Below are 12,620 nucleotides of genomic sequence, written 5' to 3'. Positions count from 1 at the left end.
TGGGGGATATACTGTCTTTTTGGTCACTCGTATTTGAGGGGACCAGATGTTAATACCTGACCAGACCCTGACCCAGAACCAGAGCCACTAAACCACTCCTCAACCACCTGAAAACAGAACTTGGGTCAGCAATGCAAGTGGACTCAGCGTACTTTAAAATAACCTCAGGTGCTAGCTATATCTCCCCTCCTTTACTGAAAAAAATTTAAATGAATAGCTTTTTTTAATGCATTTTCACAATATTACATTTCAAGAGTAATGTCATTTTGATCCCTACCAAATGTCAGTACTTTTAAACTGAATAACTGAAATCTTTCTGAATAATGGAAGAAACTCACAGGGAGTCCATTTTCACCATTCTCTCCATCTTTCCCAGGAGGCCCAGGTAAGATGTCCTCATTTGGGGTACCTGGGAGCCCAGGCTGCCCTGGGGGGCCTGGAGGCCCTGGAGGACCCTGATAACACAAGACAAGAACCCTCAAAAATTAAAAATGGTGTAGAACAGTACTTTGCATACATCTGATCATTATATTTTAGTGACAAACTTACCCTGATAATCTCTGCGTCACTGTCGAAGTCTTCAAATCCAGACCCCTCCTGATGAACAGACGTCATATAAGCAGACAATTAACCAATGAAATACAACAGGGTCACAACTCTAAAACTGAAATGCTTAATGTTGGCTTTCGGGTAGATGCTATCATGTGTAAAATTTGTAATTGTCAAAACAGTGAATATTTAATAGTTTGTTTTCATTTGTAGACATTTAACATTACCATACACCAAATTTATCGAAAACCAACAGAAAATGAACAGTGACAGTAAACAACTAACCAGAAACGTGGAAGACTTGCTGAGCCGACCTGGAGGTCCAGGTGGTCCAGGAGGGCCAGGTAGTCCAACACCAGTATCACCCTGAGAGACACGACAGTGGCATGTGCTTTTAATTAATTCATTTATTTTAGTGATTAATTCCTTGTTCAAACAATGGTTAAATTATATATTGTGTACCTTTTCTCCCTTGGGACCAGGGTCTCCAGGTAGTCCAGGGAATCCTGCAGGTCCCTGGGAAAAACAATCACAGCTTTGCTCAGTGCCACAACACATATGAGATGTAACACATATAACATGACATGATAGCTGCACTGTCACCTTGAGTCAGTAAACAATTTGGATCAGCATTTACAATCAGTACTAAAAGTAAATTAGTCCTTGTTTTTCCCACAGATATCGGATAGTGACCAGACTAGAAGGAACATATAAATCTACAAGACTGGGAAGGTTTTACTTACTTGCAAACCAGTTTCGCCTTTGCTTCCCTGGAGAATAGAACAAAAAAAAAACAGTTCATCAGTTTATTTTATATGTCCTGTAATCCTGTCATAATCAACAGAGGTGTGCTCTAAATAGCTCATCTCATGTTCTGTAAAAATAGAAAACGATGTTCATTTAAAAATAGACTTTGACTGCAGCAAATCAAGGAAACAAACAGATAAAACTCACAGGCTGTCCATCATTTCCTGGACGCCCAGTTGGGCCTGAAGGTCCCTGTGGTCCTTGTGGACCCCGTGGTCCTGGCTCCCCTTGCGCTCCCTCTCCTGAGGGTGCCCCTGAAGGACCAGGGGGTCCTGGGGGACCAGCTGGACCCGGCTCCCCTCGTTCCCCTTTCTGTCCCGGAGACACCTGCAGGGACTGAACAGTGAAAAAAACTTTATTAATTCATTCCTTCACTCACTGGACTACAGTAAGCCACCAAACAGAGGGCTATCGTAACATTAACTAAATTCAACGGCACATCACATGAGTATATAGTTAGATTAACAAAATGTGATATTTTGTGATCATTATGATGTTTTGGTTTTGTGTCATCATGAAAGCAGGATTCCAACTGGGACAGTGTCCCTGCTGTGGTAAATGGGGCACAGTTGTACAACAAGTAACTAGGTGAGTGGTTTATTTTTAAAAGTTAAGCAACACATACTGAACATTACTGAACACACACACACAGAGATAAACAGTGTGTATTATTCAAAATATTTAATTTGTGTGGTTAAATCCTCATTTAACTTGAGAAAATCTTTACTTACTGTATCAGTGCTGGAGACCGGAGTAGTTAGCTTAAACGATTTAACTGAAACAAAGAGACAAATGGAGCACATAAACAAACAAACAAACAAACAAACAAACAAGTTTTGAGTATGTGATTTTTTAAAAGGTGGAACCGTACTCATGGTTATCTATATGACCTAATAAGACACACATTAAACATTAAATTAGGGCAAGTGAGAGTCCAGAAAAAAGATACAGGAGCAGAGGTGGCTACACTGGCTCTTCTAGCACCATCTGCTGGTTAATTTTGGAATTACAGCAGAGATGGCGCAGCCTCATGTATGCATATTTGAATTAAATACAAAAACAAAAAAAGGTTTGCAAAAAAGGTTTTCAACAAATACAAATATCCTAAAATCCTATACAAATCCTAATATGTATAAAAATAATACGTAAATAAAATGTTTACACATTTTACCTCTTACTGTGGTCATCTCCATCTCATGTCCAGAGGTTTCCTCAATATCTTCATCTTCATCATCGATAAGAGGCATCTCAGTGGGCGGGGCTTGAACAGGGACGCTGTACGTGGGGTCCACATCTGGATGAGGCTAAAAAATATATAATGATACAAAATAACTATGAACTAAAACTATAAAAATTATTTAAAAAAGCAAAAAAAATAAATAAATTAAAAGTAATTAGATGTAAATATAACAAATCGGTCCGAGGAAATATTTGCACATATTTCAATAAAAAAACAAAACAAAACTTGAAATTACAGTAAAGTTAAAGACTAGCTTATCTCTGTTAAACATTTTCTGCCGCTAGCTTTTGCCTTTCTGATTTATTCATTAACAGCTCATTCATTTTATGTTACAATCCAATAAAACTGGTTGGTCGAAAATGAAAGGAACCTCACATCCTCACATGGCGCCAAGCCGGTTTGTTTTTTATTTTAATATGACTTCTGCGAGATTCTGCTGCGAGGATAAACTGTCTTGACTTCACGCCTCAGAAAAACTCACTGTCCTGTTTATGAATGATCTGCGGAGCTGACTGCCAATGAAAAAGCAATAAATATTTTTCTCTTCCTCAAGAGCGTTGGATTTGAATCTGATCTTCTGACTGAGGCTGAGGGGGGAAAGTTTTATGGCGCTCAGACTGGCTGCATAACGGCTTTCACTGTCATTCGGAAAACTGTTCCTTATAAACTCTGTGCTAAGGTCACTGAGGTACTTCAGGTAGTATCTGTGAAGCGTGGTTTTTGCGCCGTGTGGTCTGGGTGAATGAAGCAAATCTCTCCATTTTCTGCTAGTAAGTAGACTATCTATATGCAGTGAGTCACTGAAAACGTCAGTGGCTCAGATAAGGATGAGATCACGCTGGTTCAATCCTCCAAAGTGTTGTGACGTTTGATAAAGTTTCTGTCTGAAGTTTAGTTCACGGTGCACAGATGTTTCTACAGGCATACATGTACTTTTCTTACTGCAAATTAGTAATTTGTGAGCAGCCTCAATAGTTTAAGTCAATGGGCTGACCCTAAAAGATGACCTGTGTGGCCTCTGGTTTGCTCTTCAGACAGTCAGGAAGAAATCTTTTACTATTTGTCTGCTGTTTTACAGAACACGTCATGACATGTTGTTTCCTCGCTGTTAGCCAAGCAACTGCAGATAAAGACTGTGACTCACAGTCATGTGTTTTGTCTTTTCCCTCTTCCCTCTCTCTCCCCAGGCGTCTTTCGGTTCCAACCTTGGAGCAACCGTCTCAACTTCCTTCATCAGGTAACGGTTAAAGACAGGAGAAAGATGGGAGTGCAGGGCCGACAGCTTCTAAGCTGTGTGTGTGTGGCTTCAGTTTGTTTTGTTATCATGTAGGTTTTCTATATTGTTTGTTGGTTGTTGTGTAGTTTTCACCTGTCACTGGGAATTAAAGATTTACTCAAATTAACACACAATAAACACACTAATTGCTGCGCTGAGTTCTGCTTTCCTGGAAACAATTTAAATATTCTTGTTGTGAAATATTTGGTTTACTGGCTTATAATGCCTAGATGGAGAGTATTAAACACAGCATGATGTTAATGTTGAGAATATCATTTTATTTTGAAGGGTATTAACTGGAAATGTTATGGGAAGTGATCTGTGTGCTCCACGGATAACTCCTCCCAGTGATTTAGGACGATGCGAAAGAAAAGTCACGTCATTCAAGTTGATTACCGCCGTGTCTTTCTTGTTCTTTCTACTGTGTAAACTGCAGCAGATGTTTATTGAATGCTCCGTCTGAGCCATATCCATTTTTGTCTTCATCTGACGCCTTCGCGACGTTACAGTTCCCCCACTTAGCCTCTCGTCCAAACCAGGGACGTAATACGTTTGTACCGAAAACATGAAGCTGCAGCCTGCAGACAATTAGTTTAAGCGAGCATGAAGACAGGAAACGGGCAGCCTGGCTCTGCGCTGATTTAAAGTACTGTACATCAACCTGCGCCTGTCAGAGAAACAAACACAGTGTGTGTGTCTGTGTCTTAAGGGGAGTTTCTTTTCTGCAACTGTGACACTGCAGTCCCTGTTGGCTGCCTTGAAGTCTCACAGTGACAACAACACAGAGTCTTGTACAGCAGATTTTAAGAAATTTGCACTGAGCCAGGATGCCCGTACCCCGCTGCTTTCAGTCTGTCTGCTCAGCTAAGCTTATTGGTTCCAATCTTCTCGTGAAAATGACAAATGTTCCAAACCGTGGAACCATTTCTATGACAGAAACAGTCTAGTCCTCGTTCTAAGCCCTGCCCCTCCACACTGTCCTCCAGTTGAGTTTGTTTTTTTATCTTATTTCAGAGCACACAGAGCTGCCAGGGAGCAGCACATATCACCACGCTCCAGTCTCCACCAGACCTAAAAGGATAAGAGCTGTTTTCTTTGGTCCAGGTCCAGCCCGGCTAAACATGAGAACCAGAAGGATAACGAGGGGTGTATGCACAAACCATGGTAAACTCTTTTTTCTCCACAATCTTCTTCACTTCGTTTATGCCTTCGAGGTCGTCATAAGCATCGTCCCCGCTGCCGTACCCAGAAGCCTGGATGAAAACGGGAGGAAACAAAGGGATCAGAAGATAGACACAGAGAAAAGGACAGAGAAAATTAATAGACAAATTCCACTGAGTTCAAGCTGAACCGGGATGAGAAAATATGAGACAATTAAATGAGGGAACGGGCCAGAAATACACGCAGAGTCTGGTTCCCACGGTGTCTGTCATGACCCTTTTAGTTCACACTGTAGCTTATCTTTAAAAACACTGCATATCAGATGATTAATGTCCCCATTATTCAGACTTAGTCTTATCTTAAACGGCATTACACTACTCAAACCTGCCAAAAGTATGCCAAATGGACACCTTATCATTACACCAGTCTGGATTGGGTTGAAGTAAAGTCCCAGTTTTGTCTGAGCCATACATTTAATGTAAACTATCCTGCAGTGCCATCTTGTCACCAGCAGAGGGAGTAGTGGCCACAGGTTTTCAGTGCAGAGTACCTTCTTTCAGACAGTTTCACAGCATTAGTGTGTTTTTCGTGCAGACTCACGTAAGGATCGTCCTCCTCGCACTGGTCATCTGGGGCCGTGGGATCTGACTTCAGCACTAGCTGCTGGATGGAGCCCTGGAGAGAGCGAGGAGTGGAAGAAGAGGAAGAAGAAGAGGCGAGCCCGTTGTTATATTGCGTGGTAATTTAGTTCATTCTGTGTCATTAAATTTTATTGAAGCTAGGCGGACATTTCCCACACACCAGCGTGGCCTTCTCTGTCTCTTCTGCTCAGCTGTTTATCCATCTCTTCCTCCCTCATTACGCCACACATAATTTAGCACATACCCAAATGCACACATTAGCAGACACACTCGACGCTTTCACACACTGCTGGAAACATCTGGCTGGGAAACAGGTGTCCGTCTCTGCTCCAGAGACAATTTTTGCATCAAGCTCAGAGCACCAGTCTATCATTTCAATATTTACTGTCAGCTTATTTACATAAAAAATAAGGCTTTTAGGTGAGCAAGTGCTGTCAGACTTTGAACAGATGGTATAGCTATATGTAATGTCAGTAAAGCTTTTAGATTAGATTAGATAGATACTTTATTTATCCCGTGGATGCTGATGTTTTGATCAGTGTACTAGCTTCTTTCTGGTTTTCAGGCTCTAAGCCTGTGTCGACCGATGTGTGGCGTCTTCTTTAAATACTTCTGGCTGCAGGTATCACAATAAGAAACACATTTTTCAGATTTAAAGAAAAATGAGAGAACAATGTCAGTTAAAGCGATAATTAATCAGTTATCGCAAAGAGTTGTAAACCTTTAATTCTGTTCAGGTGGCCTAATGTCTACGCGTATTCGGCCGCAGATGTTGTTCATCTGCAAACACTCATACTACCGTGAATGCTCCTTTAAATCTGAGACTCGGTGGCCCTCCCTTCTTATTAGATCAGTAAATACTTGCTAAACAAAACTTCAGCCAAGTTTGCTGATAACCGAGATCAGGCGAGAGAACAAACACCTGTTTTTAATGGAATGGAGCACGGCCAATGAAAGTCGATGGTAAATGAGAGAGAAACAAAGATGGAGGGAGGAACAGAGAGCAAGCAAGAGAAAAGGAATGGGTGGATGTGAGCTGGGACAGCAAACTAAATCAGAGACATGTGTTAGCTGTAAACAACACATCTGAGACAAAGAATGCGCCACGCAACCTTTTAAACAGCTTTAACATGTGAATTCGCCCTCGCGTCGAAGCCACAACCGCGTTGATGAATTTTATATTTGGTCACTTTTTAAATGGTAAGATCATAAACTAAACAGAGCGGGTCAGTGTCAGCGTGCTCGAGTGACACATTCACCAAAGCTGGTGTGTCTGTGACACACATGACTGCATCCAAACGTACTCAAGAGTGTCTGAAACAAGGAAAATATACGCAACCGCCAAATCTAGTCAACTGGACATCTTAAAAAATAAAAGTCAGGAAAGCTACTTGAAGTATAATCTCACTCTGGGGGCATTAACAGCGACATTTCAGGCTGTGTAGTTGAGGCTAAGAGGCAGGCTCACTGGGAATGAATTTAAGCCAATAAAATGAAAGCGTCTGGCCTAAAAGGAAAAGGTAGTTCAGTCAGGACCACTAAGTTTTTGGCAGTACGGCTCTGTTCTGGGACCTGCCTGCCCTTCCTGGTGCCTACATGGAAGACCCAGCATGAAATGGAGCAGCTGGAGAGGAAATGGTTTGCAAATCAGCTTAAAGACGAAGCAACAGGAGTGGGCAGGTTACAGCAGCTGAAATAACGCACCCTGCATAAGATTTGCAATGAATGCATCAGCTGAGCAATCAGCTGAGCCTGACCTCAAGGTCTGCCTGAACCTACGCTGTGCTCAGTTCGGCTTTGGTTACCGTCTGAGATGTTATCTTTCTTTTGTCAGGAGGTTTGGTGTAATGGACATGAAGACAATTTCTAAAGCTACAAGCTCTGTCATCTTTAAATCTACCGTGACATGTCTGGAAGTGACAAACGTGACATGGTAGTTAAAGATGAGGAGATGATTCGCTGGTTCCTGTTTGTGGTCAGACTGAAAGCCTCAAACTCTTGCAGCTAATATACCAGATGTTGAGTTTGTATATATTTTGTCTGAGTCGGAGTCTGGGAATCGTCCCCCAGACTGGTGGTTAGTAGTTTTCAGATATGGCTACGAAAAACGTTAAGTACTTCTACTTCTGGGTCCCTTCAGAAAATCACTTTAGATAAAGTGCGTCAGAGGGGATACGCCGTTCATTACCCCTGTGTCCAGTGTATAACACATTATTGTTGCTATACATACTAAATAGTCTCCTTTTGCTATAACATCTGACCATTTGATTTATTTACTTCATACTATTCTTTGACTGTAGAGCAATATGGGATATGATTCCTTCACAAGAGGGCTTGATTCTCAATTGAAATCTCAGCACGTACATCACTGAGTCTTCATATCTTCACCACAAACTCTTTCTGCAAAGCTGCGAAAAAACACACTGGCATAAGACAAAATATTTACTCCAATTCTTCAGTTTCAAAAGATCATTCACGCCATTTGGGAAACAAATTCACCAGTGTGCTCAAAAGAAAAATTGCTTCGAGGCAAACTATACTTCATAAATTACTCATCCGGAACCAAACTTTCTGAACACTGCGATCAAGCAAGGCATTCAGTGTCTCCGGGAGTATGAGGAAACTCAAAAAAGATGTGAGGGCGTGTAGTACTGCAGAGAGCTTCTGCTGCATTGTGGCTGTTATTAGTCTCCCTGCAGGAGGAGGAGGAGGAGGAGGAGGAGGAGGAGGATCTCTGACTGAGCTGCCAGTTCAAACACTGAACAGCTGGAAACAGACGGTCACCTCTGGTCCTCTTTGTCTGACAGAGGAGGACGGTGTAAAGAGCGCAGTGAAAGAGATGCAGCTTAATGGCAAGAGAAAGAAACACTTAGAAGTCCTGGGGGGGGGATATCGCCCAGCTTATGAGTCTTAAACAATGGTATATGCCACATAGGGATCCCTCTCACTGTCATTTAAGGGTAAAGAGCCGAGGAAAGAGGGAGGGATGTGACTTGCAACAGAGGTCCATGGTGTGAGAGTAGACATTCTGCTCTTCAATTCTACTTCATTCATTATCTCAACCAATAGGCACGCTAAGGCTTGTTACATACTCCAGAAGAAGTGAGAAATTTGTTCTCTCTCCTAACCTATGGCTGCAAGAACAAGAAAAAAGTTTGATCTGCTAATTTGTTCCAGGTAAACTTTACTGCCGAACTCCACTGCAGCATACGTCACAAACGCTAAGCATTGTGGGAGATGGAGGGGACAGACGACGAGACGCACTTTTCTTATTACTTTCAGATGTCGGCCAGTCGTTTTGACGACCGTGTCCATTCATTCAGCATGCACCCACACACAGTATGCCGATCTCTGCCCTGGAGAGTTTAGCGGTCAAACTGTGAATATGAGCATCTGCTAGCTCACAGAGTGGCTGCTAGCATCTCCGATTTTCCGCAGTAACCACCCCCCACTTCCAATTTCTGACCAATCACAGAATAGATGCCACACGAGAAAAAAGTTCTGACAGGTTGATGTGTCGAGAACAAGATCAGAGAACTCCCAAATGACGGCTGCGAGAACAAACTTCTTGCTTCTTGCGGAGTATGTAACAGCCTTAAGGCTAAAAGTGGCTTGTAACTGTCAGAGTTAAAGGTCCTAAATTAAAGTGTGTGACACTTTGACTGCTTTTCCTTCTTCTCAGTTGGCTAAAAACATCAATGCGGTACTTGATATTGAATCGGATGCAGCCGGCAACTAGCTTTCATTGGCTGAAGCAGTGGAAACGGTTCTATCCAAATGTAAAATAGTGCACCTTCCGTTTTTGTTATGATGCTTTATTAAAGATAAATATGTAAATATAATATTTTGGCAGAACACCAACTGCTATGAGTCATGGGACTGAATGATAATAGTTTTATCTTAATTAAATAGAGGCTAAACTCTACTGTAATACTATGGGGAAAATTAACCTTCTGTCTTCTTTATTACTGGTCTATGTTCCTGGTTTCTCCTCAAAGCCACTATGAAATCTATAAAAATACTTCTTGTACTATAGTCAGTCAAAACAAATTGATGCTAAATAAAAAACCTTTTCGGAAACTTCCACTTTTCCTGCGAACACAAGATGAAGAATTAAACAGCTGTGAGATTTTAAATGAAGCTCCAGGCAGGTGACTTTGGTCCAAAATGAAACTCTAGCTCCTCGTGATGTAAATACGAACGTCAGAGTTGAGCTTTAAACCACACTAGTTAGAGAAACCTGTTTGATGGATTGTTCCAGCAACAAAATGGACTCCCCTCTGAAATAAAAAAACCCCTGAACAAACACACGCTCTCCCCTCAGTGGCTCATTGGATTTCTTTGAAACTCTCCTCGGGTTTCTCTAATAAATGCTGCCTGGCGATAAGAATTTCTTTCCACTGTCTTGGAAATGAAACATCTTGTAGTTTGTCTGGGACGTGACCTTGCATAAGAACAAATCACGGAAGAAAAGGACAAGAGGTTGAAGAATGTCATAGAAGAGGGTTGTTTATCGTTGCTCTAGTTTAGCCATTATTTGGACAGGTTTTATTGTCCTAATGATTCAACACAGACTAATATAAACTCTACTCGTCCTAGGTCATAGCTAGTCCCTTTACAATGTATTGTTTTTCTTCTCATCATAGCTTCAGGAAAGTGCTGAACATTTACTGGTTTATTTTCTTTTACAAGAGCACTGAGAGCACAAAGCAGCGTTGCATGCGTTACTACCTCTTCTCCCGGATCTTATTTTCTCAGCACAAGGATATTTTTAACAGCTATTGTGAGGAACGGGATCCTCCACCCTATCCATCCTCACCATTGTTTGATTCTCTTTAATTGAAGCGCTGGCAGTTGCACACAGTCGCACTCACTGTAAGTCATTCAAGATGAGACGATCATCCATATTCCAAAAATGTAAATCACACTCAGCCTGTCATTTATGAGCTCTCGTAGGATAAAGCAGCGCTCATAAACACATGCGGTCATTCATTCCTCGTCTCCTGAGGCGGTCATAAAGCTGCCAACAGAGACTATTGTGTTCATGTCTCAAATCTAAAGTAGGCAATGGCCCAAACTCCACGTTTGTTTCTGCAACTTGATGTGGATTTCATATCCATTCTTGACTCACTGATCCAAACACAGTGACATTTGGAATGAGGAATAAACTAACTAGGAAAACAGCAGTCATCGAGGGCCAGACAGAATAGGAAACTACAGAAGTGTTGCATGAAGAGATGATACAGGCTTGGCGCTGCACTTAGGAACAAACACAACAGTAGATAAAGAACCATCCAGACTCACCACAAACCTCGCCAGGCCTGTACCCCCAGCGTTCCCTACAAAGATGCCTGAGCTGGCCTCGAAGGTCAGAGGCTGTGCGCTCCGGGTGAAGTCCACTCTGTGGTATTCCTCACAGTCCATGTAGAGACGCACCTGCAAGGACAAGGGCACACATGCTTCAACTCTGAAACCATAAGCCATACGCAGTGCCATATATTATCTGAGATCTATGTGTAATTCATTGACAAAGTACTCGCACGTTAAATATATATCTGCAACAAATGTCAACATGTAACCTATTTAACAGCACTGACTGAGGATGTCATGTCATGACTGATATGTCAAGTAAGGGGGGAACGCACCAACTTCCACAGGGATTGATATGATAAGAAGCTATTACATAAGATAAATGTTAAAGCCTGGTGCCTTTTTTCCTTATTGCCAATTAATCCTACGAAAAAATAGAAGCAACAGTGACTTCAAGCTAATAAAAACTATGTGTTGTGTAGCCAGGGCCTGGTTGTTCCTCTGTGCCACAAAGCTCCATTGTTCTCAAAAAACAAACAAACGTTAGGACACATTAATATATCCATTTAAACACACTCATTAAACGGCTGAAAACCATCAAAAATCTGATTACAAAGACATCAAAGTTGTTGGTTTACAGTTTTATGTAAAACTGTTGGCTAGCACTGGTTTCAGTGATGTTTACTAGTAATTCAATGTTGGGGGGGTATACTGTCTTAATAAAAAACTCTAATTACGATACCATCCCACCCCACCCATTAAAAGCACTTAATACAATATATGAAGTGTCCGCATGTAGAATAAGAGCGTGCGTTTCTTATCAGTCTGTGATTAAATTACCGTAATGACGTTAATGTTAGATTTAGCGACAATTAGCAGCAGCCTGTGCAGTACATATACATGAATGCTAAACACAATGCTGTTGAGACGTGGCTTTCTATCGACAAATGTATGTAAGATTAAATAAAGTTTTAGCAAATGAGACGCTTTAGGAGCAATAGGAAAAACACGATGCAAGCACAACGTTGTTTGAGACGTGCATTTGTTGTGAGACCATGGCGGAGTAAATTAGACCATGGCGGGCCGCCATACTATTAACATTGTATGGGAAACACTGTAATTGCAATACCCAGCTGCTCTAGGGTTTCTTTTAGTTTTCTGAAAAGTCTGACATTAGAATTATGTTCCCAAAAACCATAAGGTCACCATGGTTTGGAGGTAAAAGTTTTTTCCTTGCATAGATGCTTTTTCTTTCACTGAGAATCATGCACTCTTGCTTATTATATGAAAAATCCCTTAATGCCAAATTTTTATACTGTAATGGTGTAAGTACATCTGTAACTAAAATAAAATACTATCTGGACTTACCTCTGCACCCTGTACAGTCAGTGTAAACCTGGCCCATCTTCCTGTTAGGTCTCCCATTTTGAAGGAAGCTGCCTCCTGGGTGCCGCCTCTCATTTCTGGGTCGGTGTAGTACAATATGACTCTCTGGGAACCATCCTCCACTTCAGACAACCCCACACCTAACTGTACAATCTTAAAACAGAACACACAAAAGCTTTACATTCATTCCATTTATATACGCAAACAAAGAGGAAAACGATTCACAAGAGGGGAGTTAAATACAATCACA

At 41.5% G+C, this 12,620-nt stretch overlaps 1 protein-coding gene across 2 annotated transcripts in view; it reads right to left on the bottom strand.

The window, feature by feature from the left end:
* LOC311503564 (uncharacterized protein) overlaps positions 1-12,620 on the bottom strand; it is a 51,360-nt gene that overhangs the window by 9,443 nt on the left and 29,297 nt on the right. For both annotated transcript variants that reach the window (XM_084566361.1, XM_084566362.1), the window contains exons 4-15: positions 12,353-12,523; positions 10,979-11,110; positions 5,634-5,708; positions 5,033-5,125; positions 2,528-2,660; positions 2,088-2,131; positions 1,504-1,692; positions 1,293-1,319; positions 1,012-1,065; positions 835-915; positions 550-597; positions 339-455 (exon numbers count right to left, since the gene is read on the bottom strand). In XM_084566361.1, the coding sequence (XP_084422487.1) occupies positions 339-455; positions 550-597; positions 835-915; positions 1,012-1,065; positions 1,293-1,319; positions 1,504-1,692; positions 2,088-2,131; positions 2,528-2,660; positions 5,033-5,125; positions 5,634-5,708; positions 10,979-11,110; positions 12,353-12,523 (1,164 nt within the window). The remainder of the gene's footprint in view (positions 1-338; positions 456-549; positions 598-834; positions 916-1,011; positions 1,066-1,292; positions 1,320-1,503; positions 1,693-2,087; positions 2,132-2,527; positions 2,661-5,032; positions 5,126-5,633; positions 5,709-10,978; positions 11,111-12,352; positions 12,524-12,620) is intronic.

The sequence above is a fragment of the Chelon labrosus genome, assembly GCF_963514085.1.
Source record: "Chelon labrosus genome assembly, chromosome: 18".
NCBI lineage: Eukaryota > Metazoa > Chordata > Actinopteri > Mugiliformes > Mugilidae > Chelon > Chelon labrosus.
The sequence above is the reverse complement of the archived record's forward strand: the minus strand, read 5'-3'. Positions and strand labels throughout refer to the sequence as shown.